At 37.5% G+C, this 18,739-nt stretch overlaps 1 protein-coding gene and 1 pseudogene across 1 annotated transcript; both read left to right on the forward strand.

The window, feature by feature from the left end:
- The first annotated feature begins 6,822 nt into the window (after positions 1 to 6,822).
- Positions 6,823 to 7,752, forward strand: LOC132008399 (olfactory receptor 4A47-like). The gene has a single exon (XM_059386932.1). It carries the CDS (start codon positions 6,823 to 6,825, stop codon positions 7,750 to 7,752), a length of 930 nt encoding a protein of 309 aa, XP_059242915.1.
- A 1,145-nt stretch (positions 7,753 to 8,897) lies between these two features.
- Positions 8,898 to 10,037, forward strand: LOC132008500 (POU domain, class 5, transcription factor 1-like; annotated as a pseudogene).
- Positions 10,038 to 18,739: the final 8,702 nt, after the last annotated feature.

The following is an 18,739-nucleotide window of genomic DNA, read 5'->3' on the forward strand; positions in this document are numbered from 1 at the left end:
CATGCTATTTTTCACTGTGGTTGCACCAGTTTGCATTCTCACCAACAGTTCCCTTTTCTTTACATCCTTGCCAACACTTGTTATTTCTTGTGTTTTGATTTTAGCCATTCTGACAGGTGTGAGGTGATATCTCACTGTATTTTTTATTTGGATTTCCCTGATGATGAGTGATGTTAAGCATCTTTCCATCTGTTTGTTGGCCATCTTTATGTCTTCTTTGGAGAAATATCTGTTCATGCTTTTTGCTTATTTTTAGTTGGATTATTTGTGTGTGGGTTTTTTTTTTTGGCATTAAGTTGTATAAGTTCTTTATGTATTTTGGATACTAACCCATTATTAGATACGTCATTTGCAAATATCTTTTCTCATTCCTACGTTGTCTTTTAGTTTTGTTCATTATTTTCTTCATTGTGCAGATTTTTATTTTGATGTAATACCAGTAGTTTATTTATGGTTTTCTTTCTTTTGCCTCAGGATGGTCGGGTTTTAGAATATAGGTGAAATTTGGTGGGGTGAGTTCCAGAGCTGTCAGTCAAGAAAGAAATCTTGAGATGTCTCTGGTGCAAAGGTGGTTTTATTAAAACATGTGGACAGGACCCATAAGGAGAAAAATCTGCCCAGGGTTTGTGAGCTGTGGCTGATTATGTACTTCAGAGTTGGGGGAGGTAAGGAAAAAGGTGGTTTCAAAAGGATTTTTGTATGTTAAAGAAGACTCACAGGATACCAGAGGCCTTGTGAAATTAAAGTTGTTTTCCCTTCTAGTAAGGCATTAACAGTAAAAGAGTTGGGAGCTTCCTGGAGGAACAAAAATTTCACTTCACCTGCTTCAAGTTTCTGTCAATGGGCTGCAGATTATGAGGACCTTTAATTGTATTTACATTCACTTCTTGAAGCTATACCATTGATAGAAATGTTTCGTTCCTGTACATTGCTAAGATTTTTGTAAACTTAGGGAGACTCATGTCTTGCAGGATTGTAATCTTTATAAACTATTTTGTTTTTCCTTTAGGGCAGCCAGGAATGCCTGAGGACTGTCACATATATCCCATGGAGTGGTGGGCTGTGGACTGTCAGCTTCTGCCTGTCCTCAGTTAGTCTTCTGCTCCCTCATCAAGGAGACATATCTAGAAAAATGTAACTGTGGCTAATGCCATAGACAGTATTGCCATTGCTCTGTTTTAAGGTTTTTATGTTTTCAGTTTTCACATTTAGGCCTTTAATCTATTTTGAGTTTATTTTTGTGTATCGTGTAAGAAAGTGGTCCAGTTTCATTCTTTTTCATGTAGCTGCTGTCCAGTTTTTCCAGTGCCATTTGTTGAAGAGACTGTTTTTTCCTCACAACATATTCTTACCTCCTTTCTTGTAGATTAACTTCCAATAACCATGAGTTTATTTCTGGGTTCTCTATTCTGTCTATTGAACTATGTTCTCTATTCTGTCTATTGAACTATGTGTCTAATTTTGTGCCAGTAACATACTGTTCTCATTGCTACAGCTTTGTAGTATATCTTCATAGCTGGGATTGTGATACCTCATAATTTACATCCTTTTATTTTGCGAATTCCTTGACTGATTTTTATAGATATTTCATATACTGCTTATGGAAGTTATCTTAGTTTTTAAGTTTAGCTTTTAAATTGTGGTAAACTATATGTGGCAAATGTACAGTTTTAGCCATTTGTATGTTCATAGTTCAGGGGCATTAAGTTACTTCACTATTTTCTAATAACATAACCACCATGTGTTTCTGGTACTTATTCATTTTCCCAAACTGAAACCAGACACCCATTAAATACTAATTGCCATTCCCTCTCCCTGAGGCCTAGGCAACCACCGTTCTACATATGCTCTGTGAATTTGATATGCTAAGTACATCGTGTAAGTGGGAACAGACTGTGCTTGTCTTTTTGTGACTGCCTTATTTCACTTAGCAGAATCTATTATAGGTTAGTATGTTTTGGTGTGTGTCAGAATTTCCATCATATTTCAGGGCTTAATAGTATTCCACTGTGTGTGTACACCTCATTTTATTTATACAGTTACCTGCTAGTAAATGCTTTAGTTGCTTCTTCTTACTGGCTATTGTGAATAGTGCCATGAAAATGAGTGTAGAAATATTTGACTGAATTCCTAATTTCCATTACTTTGGGACTATACCTAGACGTGAAATTGCTAGATCATGCAATAATTCTTTAAGTGTTTGAGAACTACCATAACATTTTCCATAGAGCAATATCATTTGACATTCCCAACAGTAATGCACAATTATTCCAGGTATTCCACATTCTCTCCTACATTTATGTGTGTGTGTGTGTTCTTTAATAGTTATCGTGTTGGTCTGAAGTGATATTTCATTATGATTTTAAAATCCATTTTCTAATGATTAATGATACTGAGATCTTTTCTTGTGCCCACAGGCCATTTATATATTTTCTTCTGAGAAATGTCTATGCAAGTTCTTTGTTTTAATCTAGTTGTTTATTTCATTATATTTTTAATTTTATTTATTTATTTATTTTTCTTTAAAGTTTTTTTATTTATTTGAGAGAGAGAGAGAGCTCACACAAACTAAGGGAAGAGGCAGAGCAAGAAGCAGACTCATCGCTGAGCAGGGAGTCTGATGCAGGGCTCAATCCCAAAAGCCTGGGTCCAAGACCTGAGCCAAGCCTAAGGCAGATGCTCAACCAACTGAGTCACCCCCCAGGTGCCCTTCATTGTGTTTTAAGATGCAGAAATTCCTTATATACTCTGGATATTAATACCTTATCAAATATATTATTTGCAATTATTTTCTTCACTTTTATGTGTTGTTTCACATTGTTGGTGGTGTTGCTTGATGCACAAAAGTTCTTTATATTGATAAAGTACAATTTATATATTTCTTTTTGTCTGTGTTTTTGGAATCATTGCCAAATCAAAGGTCATAGTTTCTCTTCTATGTTTTCTTATAAGAGTTTTATAGTTTTAGCTAGATTTTAGATCTTGATCTATATTGAGTTAATTTTTGCATATGATATGCATTAAGGGCTCAATTTCATTCCTGTCTATACTGGCTATCCAGTTTCACAGCACCATTTTTTGAACCACCTGTCTCTACCCCATGACTACTCTTGACATCTTTGTTGAAAATCATTGAATATATATGCAAAGGTTTATTTCTAGGCTCTGAATTTTGTTCCATTACTATGTCTGTTTTTATGTCAATATCACACTCTTTTGATTACCATAGCTTTGTAGTAAGTTTTACATCCAGGAAGTTTTCCAACTTTGTTCTTTTTATTTTCCCTTTTTTTTCTTTCCAATATTATTTTCTCTGTTTGTGTTCCTTGACATTCCATGTGAGTTTTTTAATGGATTTTTCTATTTCTCAAAGAACATTTCCTTTTTGATGGGGGGTTTATAGGGATTACACTGAATCTATAGATCAGATTAGGTAGCATTGACATCTTAATGGCATGAACTATATAAGTCCATGAAAGTCTTTCCATTTATTTGTATCTTTCAGATTATCTTTCAGCAACATTTTATTGTTGAAGACTGTAGAAGACTTTTGCCTCCTTACTTATGTTTTTTCTTAAATATTTATTATTTTTGATGTTGTCGTAAAAGGAATTGTTTCCCAAATCCTCTCTGGGCTATTCACCGGTAACATAGAAATTCAATATATTTTCATTAAAAAAGTAACCTCTCAACAAATTGGGTAGAGAAGGAATGTACCTCAACATAAAAGGCCATATATGACAGATCCATGTGTAACATCACTCTCAAGAAGGAAAGGTTGAAAGCTTTCCCACCACACTCAGGAATAAGATGAGAGTGCCCACTCTCACCCCTCCTTCTCCCAAAAGCATTGGAATAAAAATCCCTGTGATATTTTTTAGCAATTTCTACATGTATATCAGGCCATCAGTGAAGTGACTTCACTTACTTTTTACTTAAAATTACTAGCTGTGACTATGTTTCTTTATTTTTTTTCTTTTTAAATATTTTATTTATTTGTTTGACAGAGATCACAAGTAGGCAGAGAGGCAGGCAGATATTGGAGGGAAGCAGGCCCCCTGACCATGACCCCAGCTGAAGGCAGAAGCCCCAACCCACAGAGCCACCCCCCCGTGACAGTGTTTCTGATGTTGGCAACTATCTCAGATTAAACATTATCTTTGAAAAAAGGCCTTCAGTGATCATCTTCTTCATAGCAGAATTCTCCCTGAGTACCTTGTTTTCCTTATTATTAGCACTGAAAAGATTATGAATAGTATGCTAAATTGTTCCTTTATTTATTGTCTGATTCTATTATGAGAAAATAAGGTCCATGGAGGAAGGACCTTTGCATAATTTTTGCTTATTTCATTAATTGCTGTGTCCTCACTCATAGCACGGTTCTTGGCAGTAAATAAGTGCTCCAAATTTAAAATTAAAAATTTTAAAATAAAAAAATAACAATTGAATAATTATTATGTCTAAATCTGTGAATAAATATCTAGAACATCTATCCAAACTGCAAGGTAACATAAATTGACTATTAAATGAAAGGAAAGAAAAACTTGCTATGACAAGTGGGGAAAGACATGATAAATTAATTTTCCCTAACACAACATGGCAGGGCTGAAATTTTATTCTTGATTGGTGGTAGTCTTACAACGGCTCTAAGGATATATATATTTTTTATCACCCTAACTATGTGATTTGACTTAATACCTTCCTCCTAAAGATATTTTTAAAGTTTTTGTGGAAATTCCCAGCGAATTTAATTAAGTAAGAATTAGTCTTGGACACTTCCCAATTCTAGAACTTAATGAGGAGTTTGGTTAGAAGGCATAAAATGTTCAGTGATCTTTGCTTGTGTTGGGAAGAAGATGCTATGCTCCTAACTACTGATATATATTTTTTAGGGGGGTTCTGTTAGGCTTACAGCATTACCTAAAGAAAAGCACAGAATGTCTCTTAAAATATCAAGTCAGCTAATCTGAGCAAACTGACAGGACAGAATGAAGTTGACTAAAGAGCTGAATGGTATTTTTTCCATTTAGACAATAGTAGGAGAGAAGTTACTTGAGAAAAGACTCCCTCGGGAATGTCTGGTTGCTATCTCCTTATCTCAGAATAGGAATTCCTTGTATTTTTGGTAAATTCTTCTAATTTGCTAAATTTTTGATTTCTGTGTGGATCCTGGATTTCCTAGGAAGTATTTTACAGTACAAATAAAAGCAAACGTCTGAATAACCAGAAGACCCCACGGAGAGAACGAACAGACAGTTGAATGAAATAAAATATGTCCTCAAGTAATAATGCAACTTTTTACCTTTTCCTGTCAGACTGGATGATAGAAGAATTCCATATTCCTGTGAATGAGTAAAAAGTGTTCCTTCAGATTGTGGACTTTCCTACCTAAGGTAAGAATAACAGTAAATAGTGGAAGCCAGGCATTGCAATTGTGTGAGTATATTTATTCCGTAAAAGATTACTTTAGATAAAGCAAACTTGGATTGCAATTCTAGCTTTATCACTTAAAAATGAATGACTTTGGAAAAATTAATTAGATGTTTTAAGCCTCTGTTTTTCAACTATGAAATGAGGATTATAGTTCCTGTTACTATAATAGAAATGTGATTCCTTAAGTTGTGAGCCTGTGAGTGAAATCCCCTATAGTTGTTGTGAGCAGTGGCATTATCAGATCAGAATCAGATTTAAAAAGGATCATTTGGACTGCATCAGGGCCACAAACTGATGGAAGCCAGAATGAAAGGGGAGGGATGTTGTGGGAGGCTAGTGCAGTGGACCAGAAGTGGTGCGGGGAGGGGAATGATCAAGTAAGTGATCTATTTTAGAGGGGGTGAATAAGATTTATTAAAGGTATCAGTAAGCGATACAAGAGCAAGAATGGCATGAAGGACATGGCGATATTTCTTGTCTGAGCAATGATATGGGAGGTGGTACCATTTAATTATATGGGAAACACAATACGTTTATTGATGAAAACTAAAAATTTGGTTTTAAAAGTACTGAATTAATATCCAAGTGGAAATGTTCAAAGTTGGAGACTATATATAGTCTCCAACTCTGGAGATATCTATATTTATATCTATATCTATATCTATATAGATAGATAGATAGATAATATGTATTTTTATATATAATATACATATTATATATAATATATAATATGTGTATAATATGTACATATTATCTAGATAATATGTATTTTTATATATAATATGTGTATAATAATATGTGTATAATATATAATATAATGATATGTGTATAATATATAATATGTATATAATATGTGTATAATTTCAGGACTTCTTCCTGAAAGAAGTCTCAGGAAAGATGCAATCCAGGGCCACAAACTTCCATTCCTAGTTTGATCCACTCACTTCAAATATGTCAGTTACCTTAAAGGGGCCTCAAGTATTTAGTTTTATGACTTTATAAACTGTGTATCTTTGCAAGGAATTCCCTTGCCTTCTTTTCTTGTCCTTTCAGTTTTCCTTTGCTACTCAGTTAAAGCGTTGCTTCCTCTGGGAAGCCTTCTCTGACTGCTGTTTGCTTATGACCTTCACACTGTGCAACTATTTTTATAGTATCACTTATTACATTGGTGAGTATTACGTATGTTATCACTGAGTGTTGAAAACCATGGCTTATTCAACTTGGAAATCACAATGTCTATGACACATGTGACATAAACAGGTACTTCTGCCACAATCTTTTAATTGAATGAGTCAAAAAAGAGTAATCTTATAATGCATTTAAAATTTTCCCCTTTCTTTTGTAGATCACTTGCTTCTAATAAAAGAAGTCAGTTCCTAATGCAGATAGATGGAACCAAATAGCAATGTAACTTACTTTGTCCTCTTGGGCCTCACCCAGGATCCAAAGGAACAAAAGATCCTTTTTGTTATGTTCTTAGTCTTTTATATTTTGACTGTGGTGGGAAACCTGCTCATTGTGGTGACTGTAACTGTTAGTAAGTCCCTGGACTCACCTATGTACTTTTTTCTTGCTAGCTTATCATTTATGGATGTCATTTATTCATCTTCTATTTCTCCCAGATTGATTTCAGACTTGTTGTTTGCAGAAAATACAATATCCTTCCATGCTTGTATGACTCAGCTATTAACAGAACACTTTTTTGGTGGATCAGAGGTCTTTCTTCTGTTGGCAATGGCCTATGACCGCTATGTGGCCATCTGCAAGCCCTTGCATTACTTGGTGATCATGAGGCAGTGGGTGTGTGTTGTGCTGCTGGTAGTGTCCTGGGTTGGAGGTTTTCTGCATTCAGTAATTCAAGTTAGCACTATTTATAGGCTCCCATTTTGTGGCCCCAATGTCATTGATCATTTTTTGTGTGACATGTATCCCTTATTGAAACTTGTCTGTACTGACACATATGTCATTGGCCTGTTAGTGGTGGCCAATGGAGGGCTGATATGCAGTATTGTGTTTGTGCTCTTGCTCATCTCTTACGGTGTCATCTTGCACTCTCTAAAGAACCTTAGTTCAGAAGGGAGGTGGAAAGCCCTCCAGACCTGTGGTTCTCACATCACTGTGGTGGTCTTCTTCTTTGTTCCTTGTATTTTCATGTATGCAAGACCTGCTAAGACCTTCCCCACTGACAAATCATTGAGTGTGTTTTATACAGTCATAACCCCCATGCTGAACCCACTGATCTACACTCTGAGAAATTCCGAGATGACAAATGCTATGAAGAAGCTCTGGGGAAGAAATATTATATCTTTGAGTAGATAAATGTATCATTCACCATGAAGAGAATTATTTGCCTTTAGGATCTATATCTTTGGACTGTAGAAGTCCTCTTAAGTTTGATTTTTACTTCCTTTATTGTAAGAATTTTAAGTGAATTATTATTAAAGTGAAAAATTTCCCTTGAGGCTAGAATGTAAGGTCCATAACACCTTGTCAATCTCTAATTAGAAATGTGTGATGCCTCTATAGCAAGGAATTCATACTAGGTAATGAATCACTGAGGACATTTTTATATGACTACAGTAATTTTTGGTTATTTAAAAATTTTTTAAAAACATTTTTTCTGACACAGTATTTTTTTTTAGATTCAATCAGTTAAGTTTATCCTTTTTATATTATTTGAAATAATGCTATGTAGAGTTTTCCTTATTAATTTTTGGTTGCTTTACATAAAAATATTTAGATTAATACTTTTAGTTTACATAAGAAAAATTGAAGTGTAATAGCCAAAAATAGATAAAAATAATAATATTGAAAGCCTTACAAAAAGAGATACAGTGTAAGATTAAGTTCTGTTTTACTCTCAGCATTGTTTCCAATTCTCTTCTCCAGAGGCAGTTGCTTGATCTGTATCTTTAAACTCATCAGGTAATCTTTACAAATGCAAGTGTAAATTTAAATATTTATGTGTGAGTCTTTCAATGTGTATGTAAATGCTTTCCTATAGAAATTTTTAAAAATCTATAAAATTTTATAAATAAAAATAATTTTATTATTTTTATTATTATATTATTAATTTATAACAAATTATAAATTTATTATTTTAATATTTATTAATAAATATTTGTAAATTCTAGAAATAAAATTTATAAAATTTTAATTTATAATAGCTTTGTTAATTGATTTTTTTAAAGATTTTATTTGTTTATTTGGCAGACAGAGATCACAAGTAGGCAGAGAGGCAGGCAGAGATAGAGAGGGGGAAGCAAGCTCCCGGGTGAGAGAGAGCCCGATACAGGGCTAGATCCCAGGACCCTGAGATCATGACCTGAGTAGAAGGCAGAGGCTTAACCCAGTGAGCCACCCAAGCACCCCTAATGATCCCTATTGGTTTATGTTTAATTGAAATATAGCTGACATACAATATTATACTGGTTTCAGGTTTATACTATCGTGATTCAACAGTTATGTACATTATGATAGTGTGTGGGATGAGGGAGGGAGAGAGGTGTTGAACAGTCTCTTGGAGAGCCCTCATTTTTCCAGACCCCTTGGTTTGGGCTCCTTCTGTTCCCCATGGCAGGGGAATGACTTGGCATTCTTGTATCCACAAGGGGACGGGAGTGGACTGGATGGGCCAGGAGCGCTAAAGTCCTACTGGGTTGACCCTCTCACCTGGCTGACCATCTGTTACCCTCCTGGTGGGTCAGGAATAGAATCAGGGTTTAGGTCAGATGTCGAATTTTGGGGGGTTCCCCTATGCCTCCCTGCCATATGAGTTCTGCAGAAGGACAGCATTCTGTGGCCATGAGGTTAAGGTGGAGTGGGTGCTTCAAGGCAGCCTGGAGACCTCTCAGGCGGAGGGCAAGCTAGGAGCTGAAGTGGAAAGCCAGCTCCAAGGATTCTTTCCCTGAGCAGAGGAAAAGCTGGAGCTAAATCCTGCAGAGTCCCAGGACATCAAAGTTCTGCTGAAAGACGTGAAACAATTTGCCAAGCCCTTGAGGCAGAAGAGGATCACTCTAGGATATATACTCAGGCCCATGTGGGGCTCACCCTGAAGATTCTTTTGGGAAGGTGTTTCGCCAAATAATCTTATCTGACCCTTTGAGCCTCAGCAGCTCAGTTTCTACAACACATGTACGCTGTGGCCCCTGCTGTAGAAGTGGGTGGTGGAAGCTGACAACAACAAAAATCTGCAGGAGATATACAAAGCAGGGACCCCTGTGTAGGAATGAAAGCGCAAGTGAACAAGTCTGGAGCACCATATGAGGTAACCTGGAGAACATGTTCCTGTAGTGCCTGAAACCCACCCAGGTGCAGATCAGCCCCATTGCCCAGAAGCTGGGGCGTGAGAAGCATGTGGTCTGAGTATACATCTGCAATGGTCTTCAGTAGGGACTACTGGCCAGGATAGGATTTTGAGGCTGCTGGGTCTCTTTTTTCAGGGGTACCCGTATCCTTTCTTTCAGCACCAGGGCCCGGCTAGGTACCCCAGGCCATGGGACCCCCACTTCACTACCCTATACTCCTCGATTCGTTTCCCTGAGGGTGGAGCCTTTCCCTCAGTATCTGTCACCACTCTGGGCTCTCCCATGCTTTCAAACTGAGGTGCCCTTCCCAGGATTGGGGGGGGGCAGAGGAGAGGGGAGAGCTAGGGAACAAGTACCTGGGGTTTGTCTCAGGTCTTTGGGATCAAGTTCTTCATTCACTGAGAAAGGATTTGGGAACACAAAAGATGTGGGGGCAGGAAGTTTGAGAGGTCTATTTGGAGGGAAGTCAAAGTTCAAGGATGCTTTTTTTTTTTAATCCCTGCATCACTCATCACTTTGTTCTTAAAGAAACCTGGGATGCAATAAAACAAAAAGTACATTACAGAATGCTGATCATGAAAAGCGTAGCTTCCATCTGTTACCATCTGTTACCAGCCAAAGTCGCTACAACATTATTGGTTATATCCACTAGGCTGTACTTTTCATGCTTGTGAGTTATTTATTTTATTCCCCAGATATTGTACCTTTCAGCCCCTTCACCTACTTCCCAAATCCCTCCTCTCCCTTCCCTTTGGCAGCAGGCATTTGTTCTCTGTATTTATGAGTCTGTTTTTGTTTTTTGTTTGTTTTGGTGAGATGATTAAATTCCACATAAATGTGAAATCTTTTGTAACATCTTGAAGATATGCCATACTAGTCTATATAGATCTCTTCATTTTTCTTATACTCCTTGTTACTCACTTGTAAATATATACTAAAATAAATATCTCCATTCCTGTTCATGTTATTACTTTTTTCTGTAATGAAGATTTTTATAATTGTGTGTTTGTGAATATGAGCAATATGAGTTTGTAGGAGAGGACTTTTTAGGAATGTATTTGAGTCAATGTTCAGATAGCTAAATGTTGAATTTCATAGTTATTGCTAAACTGTTGTCCTTGAGATTGTACTAATAGCTACCCTGCTGCTCAGTCTGTGAAAGTACTTCTGTCCATATTCTCCACAACCACCCCCAGATACATACTTATGGTATAAGGCAACCAGAAAACTTACAATCTTTCTCATATTATTGAGTTTGGGTATCTTTTCATGTGTTTAATGAATCATCTGTTTTTTTAAAATCTGTTTTGTGTAATTGTTGATCTTTTTCATACTGATATTAGTGAGTGCTGTCTTTTACTGAGGAAATGATCTCTTCTACTGTTGTATAAGTAATTGATATTTTTCAAGTAATTGAACCTGTGATGTGTTTTAATACTTGTATACATTATAGAATGCTTTTAGCATGTAAGTAATGTCCTTATTAATTTAATATTAAGTTATTTTTGGCTTATATATCTTGCTTAAAAAGACTTTCCCCATTTCATTCATATCATACCAAAATATTCTTCAACTGCTTTTTTAGCTCTTAATTTTAAAGCATTGTTGAGCCTGCATAATTACATTAAAACTTTTGATCCATCTAGAATTTATTTTTATATAGGCATTAAAGAGGTATGGATTTTTTAGTTGGTTTTCTAAATTTCAGGGTTTTTTAAAATAGTTTCATAGTTTTCTTTTTGCCATTGACTTGAAGTCCTATTATATCTAAAGCTCCATATACACTTGGATCCCATTTAAGATTTAATTCTGTTTCGTTGATCTCTATTCATTCCCATTTGGTACACAATAAAATTGCTTTCATATGTAACATATTTTGTATATACCTCATTTTTTATTCAGATTTATGCCTATTCTTGTGTATTTACATTTCAAAGAGAAGTTTAAAATAAAAAAATGATTTTATATTGAAATAAGTAAGATAAATAATTTTAACATTAAAATAAATTGACAAATTAAAATAAGTTTAAATAAAATAATTAAAATTTAAGTTTAAAATAGTTTAGATACAAAACAGTTTTATTTTTAAGAAGATTCAATTTAAGAAGATTAATTTAGGAAGAGTTTATAGCTTTCTAGTACTGAGAACTGCTATCCATGAGTAGGTTTTTTCATCAACAAGTTATCTTTCATGACCTTGGGTACTGCTTCTGTTTCTGCCTGTGTGAGTTATGCCTTCTAGGTATCTGCTGTTGTCCATCCATGGCCCCTGAAATGCTGCTTTGCACTTTTGCTTTAAGGAAAACCATCTCTTTCAGGAAGTGTGTGGCTGACGTCTTTGCTGAGTATCCATGTGGCCATGTGCAAACCTCTGTATTCTGAAATTATCACAAGTGATGGGGATAAGGCTTCCTCTTTCAGTTGGCATGGGCTGGAGGCTTTGCCCTTGCAACCATTCAGGTTCTCTTCACAGTGTGGCTGCCTGTGTGTGGCTCCACTGTCATAGACCACTCATGCATGACATAAACCTTTGCCTGAAACTCATCTACATGGACAATCATTCTCTTGGTCTCTCTCTTTTTTAAAAAAAAGATTTTATTTATTTATTTATTTATTTGACAGACGGAGATCACAGGTAGGCAGAGAGGCAGGCAGAGAGAGAGGGGGAAGCAGGCTGCCTGCTGAGCAGAGAGCCCGATGTGGGGCTCGATCCCAGGACCCTGGGATCATGACCTGAGCTGAAGGCAGAGGCTTTAACCCACTGAGCCACCCAGGTGCTCCCTCTTGGTCTCTTTGTTGGTGTCAACAGTGGGTTCATACCCCCAATAGCCAAAGTAATGTTGAAAAAGAATACCAAGAGAGCCTGCTTCTCCCTCTCCCTCGGCCACTCTCCCTGTTTGTGCTCTCTCTCTCTCTGTCAAGTAAAGAAATAAAAAATCTTAAAAAAAAGAAAAAGAAAAAGAGAAAACAGAAAAAAAAAAAGAAAAAGAAAACCAAAACTGGAAGCATCAAATTCCAGACTTCAAGCTGTATTAAAAAGCTATAATCATCAAGACAGTTTGGTACTTGTATAAAAACACACAAGCAGATCAATGAAACAGAATAGAGAATCCGGAAATGTACCTCAATTCTAGGTCAACTAATCTTGAACAAAGCAGGGAAGTATATCCAAGGGAAAAAAGACAGTCTTTCAAGAAATGTTGTTGGGAAAATTAGACAGCCACGTGCAGAAGAATGAAACTTTCTTATACCATACACAAAAATAAACTCAAAATGGATGAAAGACCTAAACTTGAGGCAGGAATCCATCAAAATCCAGAGGGAAACATGGGCAGCAATGACCATTGCTCATTATCCTTGGCCTCTGATGCAGTAACTTCTTACTAGACACATGTCAAGAGGCAAAGGAAACAAAAGCAAAAATGAACTCTTAGGACTTCACCAAAAAGTATCTGCAAGCAAAGGAAATAATTTAAAAAGCAACCTCTGGAATGGGGAACAATATTTGTATGTGACATATTTGATAAAGGTTTAGTGTTGAAAATATATAAAGAAGTTATCAAATTGAGCACACACAAAATAATCCAGTCAAGAAATGCTGAGAAGACATCCAGATGTCTAACAGACATATGAAAAGATGCTCAACAGCTCTCATCGTTAGGGAAATACAATTCAAAACCATGATGAAAAACCACCTCACATTTGTCAGAATGGCTAAAATGAACAACACAAGAAACACAGGTGTTGGTGAGGATGGGAGAAAAGAACCCTCTTACAGTGTTGGTGAAACACAAAGTGGTACAGTCACTCTGGAAAACAGTATGAAGTCTTCTCAGAAACTTAAAATGGAACTATCTTATGATACAGCAATTGCTCTACTAGGTATTTACCCAAAGGACAGAAAAACACTGACTTGAAGGCACACATCCATTCTGATGTTTATAGCAGCATTATCAACAGTAGCCAAATTATGGAATGAGCACAAATATTCATTGATTAATGAGTGGATAAAATAGATATGGTGTGTGTACACACACACACACACACACACTCTGAAATATTACTCAGCCACCAAAAAGAATGAAGTTCTGCCATTTGCAGTGAGGTGGTTGGATCTAGAGTGCATTATTCTAAAGGAAATAAGTCAGTCAGAGAAAGATAAATACCATATGATTCCACTCATATGTGGATTTTAAGAAACAAAGCAGGTGAGCATAAGGGAAGGGGAGACGTAAGAAAGGGAGGCAAACCATAAGAGACTCTTAACTATAGAGACAAACTGAGGGTTGTGAAGGGGAGGAGGGTGGAGGATGGGTTAGATGGGTGACTAGTATTAAGGTGGGCATTTCTTGTGATGAGCACTGGGTGTTATATGTAAGTGATGAATCATTAAATTGTACTCCTGAAACTAATACTACACTATATGTTAACTAACTAGAATTTAAATTAAAAACTTAAAAGGGAAATAAAAGAAAAAAGAAATAAAAAGAAACCGATTTACATAAGGAAATGGAGTCCACAGGAGAAGAGGTAAATTAAGTCAAAATAAAATATTTTATCTTAAGAATAAATTTAAACTTTGAAAGAATTTCAAAAATAATTTAAATTCTATATACTTTTGCCAGTAGAACAAGAAATTAGATGCTCTGTAAACATACTAAAATGTAAAATAAAAATCATTTACAGAGAGAAATTAAAAAACCCATATTAACAAGCTGGGAATAGAATGAATTTACTTCAACATATAAAGGCCATATATGGCATATCTGTAGCTAACATCATACTCAACAGGGAAAGGTTGAAAGCTTTCCCACTATAATTGGGCACAAGATAAGTGAGCCCAGCTCCCACCTCCTTTTCACATAGCAATGGGCTAAAAATTCCTGTGAAAACTTAGCCTGTTGTACAAATAGGTCATGCCATCAGTGAAATGAGAACAAATTACTTAGGATGTTTAGTTAACTTTACTACCTATAGCAGTGTTTCTGATCATATAGTATTAGTTTCAGGAGTAGAATTTGGAGATATATCCTTTGCATTGCAGCTTTAACATTCCCTTCGAAGGAAGGCCTTTCCTGATCAACTTCTCCATAGTAGAAATCTCCATGAGTTCCATGTTTGCTTATTAGCCTTGATGAAGACTATACTTAGTTTAGTAAATTGTCTCCTTATGTACTGTCTGACTCTCTTATGAGAATATAAGGTCCATGTAGAAGGACCATTTGTATAATTTTTTCCTCTATTTCCTTAGTTGCTATGTCTTTACAGCATGTTTCCTGGCAGTAAATAGGAACTCCAAATTAAATAAATTATTAATTTAACAATAGTCTTTATGCCTAAATCTGTGAGTAAATAAAATGCCTAACCACACTAAAATTGACTATTAAATAAAAGGAAAGAAAAACTTGCTATGATAAGAAGGGAAATCCATGATGAATTAATCTTCCCTAACACAAAATGGCTGGGCTGAAATTTTGTTCTTGACTTGGTAGTAGTTTTACCATGGTTCTAAAGGTATGTTTTTTGTTTGTTTGTTTATGTTACCTCTTTCTGATCCTAATCATGTGATTTGGCCTTATAGTGTTAGGGTCGGTGATCAAAGGAACAAGACTGATACAAAGCGAAGGTCAAGCAAAGCTTTATTTTGTGCCAAGCATCAAGAATCCAACTGACTGGTCAGGGCTGTCTCTTACGAAAAGGCGAAGACGATGATCCCGACAAGGTCACTCCCAAGAAGGCTGCTCCGGACAAGGCTGCTCTAGGCAAGGCTGCTCCACAGATGAGGCTGCTCGCCGGTCGAAGCCGCTCCCAAGAAGAGGCCACTCTGGACAAGGCCACTCCCAGGACGAGGCTGCTCCCGACGATGACGAGGCAACAATGACAGCGACAATGACAAGGAGGACAACCCTGATGACACAGACTCTGCTCCCCATGATGCCACTCTGACAAGGCTGCCCCCCAGAGAAGGCCACCGCTGCAGATGAGGCCGCTCACTGATGAGGCTGCACCCCAGACAAGGCTGCTCCCAAAAAGAGGCCACTCTGGACCCCTCACCGAGGGGGCCTCTTCCCAGATCAAGCCACTCCCCAGAACGATGCAGCTCTGGCAAGGCTGCGGCTCAGGGTGACGAGGCATTTCATGGTGAGGCTGCTGGTGGCTAGGGGCTGCTGGCGTCTCCAGGCCGCTGGTGTCGGGACCACTGGCGTGTTGGGACCGCTGGCGTCTGTACCGCTGGGTACCGCTGGCGTCTCAGGGCTGCAGGCATCGGGACCGCTGAGGCCAGGCCACAGACGGCTTGGGGCCGCTGGAGGCAGGACCGCAGGCGGCTGGAGGCTGTAGGCGGCTCAGGGCCGCTGGAGGCGGGACCGCAGGTGGCTCGGGGCTGCAGGTGGCTGGAGGCTGCAGGAGGTGGGACCTCTGGTGGTGATTATAAACTCTTACAAGAGCTGTTACAGCCTTTTCTGCTCCCACCGACTCTTCAGCTCCCAGCTCCCAGCTCCCTAGGACTCTTCAGCTCCCCTGCTTCCACCCTCTTCTTCCTCGGACAGCTCTCCTGCTTCTTACCCCTGATAGCCTCGCACACCAACCTTTACGGGGTTGGTTGAGCCCCGCCCCTACACAGGTGGCCAATCGAATCTTAATTCACCCCAGTGGATATACACGCGTCCCACCGATTGGACGTCTCCACCCTGCCTGGCCCGCCCCTACATCCGGGGTCCACAAGCAAGTTCCTCTGAGAGGGGCAGGCCCTTACAATAGTATCTGTTTTTTCTCTCCCCCCCCCCAAGATTTTATTCATTTATTTGGCAGAGAGAGACATAGTGAGAGAGGGAACACAAGCAGGGAGAGTGAGAGAGGGAGAAGCAGGCTTCTCCCTGAGCAGGGAGCAGGATGCCAGCTCTCCAGGACCCTGAGATCATGATCTAAGCCCAAGGTAGACACTTAACCAACTGAGCCACCCAGGCACCTGGCCTAACAGTATCTTTCTAGAGATATTTTTAAAAGTTTTTAATGGAAATTTCCAGTGAATTTAATTAAGTAAGAATCAGTCTTGGACACTTTCCAATTCTAGGAGTTAATGAGGAATGTGGTTAGAAGGGATAAAATGTCCAGTGGTCTTTGGTTGTGTTGGGAAGAAGATACTATGCTCCTAACAACTGATACTCATTTTTTAGGAGGTTTCTGTTAGGCTTAAAGCATTACCTAATGAAAAGCACAAGAATGTCTTTTAAAAATCTCAAATCAGCTAATCTGAGCAAGCCAACAGGACAGAAAAAAGATGACTAAAGTGTTGAATGATACTTTCCTATTTATAAATTAGTAGGAAAGAAATTACTTGAAAGAAATCTCCCTGGGAAATGACTAGCTGTTCCCTTCTTGTGTAAGTATGGGGTTTACTTGTCTTTTTGATAAATTATCCTAATGTGCCAATTTTTTGTTTTTCTTTGCAGACCCTGGAATTCCTAGGAAGTAATCTACAATGTAAATAAAAGCAACCTTCTGAATAACTGGAAGGCTCCATGGGGTAAATAGCTGGAGAGTCGATTGAAATTAATACATCCTCAAGTAATAATGCAGTTTTTTTGCCCTCTCTTGTCAAACTGGATGATATAAAGATCCCAGGTCCCTGCGAATGAGTAAAATGTGTTCCTTCAAATTGTGGATATGCCTACACAAGTTAAGACAAACAAAAAATGGCAGAGACCAGGCTTTGCAATTGTATGACTTTTCTTTATTATGTAAATGTAGATTACTTTGAGATAAAGCCAAGTTGGATTCTGATCCTAGTTTTATCACTCAAAACTGTGTGACATTGGAGAAGTTAATAGGGATTACAATTCCTTTACTGTAATAGAAGATGTGATTCATTAAGTTGTGAGTGAGTGATTGGAATCTACTCTAGTATTGTGAACAGTGGAGCGATACATCAGAATCAGATTTAAAAAGGACCATTTGGCTGCATCATTACAACAAACTGAAGGAAGACAGAATGCCAGGTGAAAGATGTGGCAGGATCCAGAGTACAGTGAGAGAGAAGTGAGGGGGGAAGGGAAATGATTATGTTTGTGATATATTTTAAAGGGAGTTAAAAGGATTTGTTAAAGGTATCAGTATGTGATATGAGATCAAGAAATAAATAAAGGACACTGTGATATTTCTTGTCTAAGCAATGATGTGGAAAGTGGTACCATTTAGTGAGCTGAAAACGCCTATGTTTATCATGGAAAATTAAAATTTAATTTCATAAGTCCTGGAATGATATCTGTTTGGAGATATTCGTAGGTAGAGATATCATATATATGAAGTTCAAGAATTAAGGGAGAGGCACAACACTGGCATGCTTTCCCATTTATTGGTCAGGAAGAGGAGACATATCCAACCAAAGACCATAAGAAGGAAATCTCAGTGAGGGATGAGACAGTCGAAGGCAGTGATCTTCCATTCCTAGTTGATCCATTCACTTTAAATATGTCAATTACCCTAAATGGGTCTCAAGTATTTCACTTTTGTAACTATGCACCTTTGTGTGGAATTCCTTTGCCTTCTTTTCTTGTTTTTCTTCTTTTCCTTTGAAACTCAACTAAAGAGTTGCTTCTCTGGGAAGTCTTCCTTGACTGATGTTTGGTAATGTATTCCTACCCCTGATCTTTCATTGTGTGGTTATTTTTGTAATGGCACTTATTTCATTGGTGATTAATATGTATGCTATCACCAAGGGGAGGAAACCATGGCTTGTTCAACTGGAAATTATAACGTCCATTACACACTTGACACAAACAGATATGCCTTCCACATTCTTTTAATTGAATGAGTCAATAGAAGATTAATCTTGTAATGCATTTAAAAGATTTCCCCCTTGTTTTGTAGATCACTTCCTTCTTTTTTTTTTTAATATAATTTTTTATTTTTTATAAACATATATTTTTATCCCCAGGGGTACAGGTCTGTGAGTCACCAGGTTTACACACTTCACAGCACTCACCAAAGCACATACCCTC

This window comes from Mustela nigripes, unplaced genomic scaffold, assembly GCF_022355385.1.
Source record: "Mustela nigripes isolate SB6536 unplaced genomic scaffold, MUSNIG.SB6536 HiC_scaffold_148, whole genome shotgun sequence".
Lineage (NCBI taxonomy): Eukaryota > Metazoa > Chordata > Mammalia > Carnivora > Mustelidae > Mustela > Mustela nigripes.

Excerpts from the sequence above, each read along its gene's own strand:
- LOC132008399 (XM_059386932.1), top strand. The coding sequence starts at position 6,823 with ATGGAACCAAATAGCAATGTAACTTACTTTGTCCTCTTGGGCCTCACC.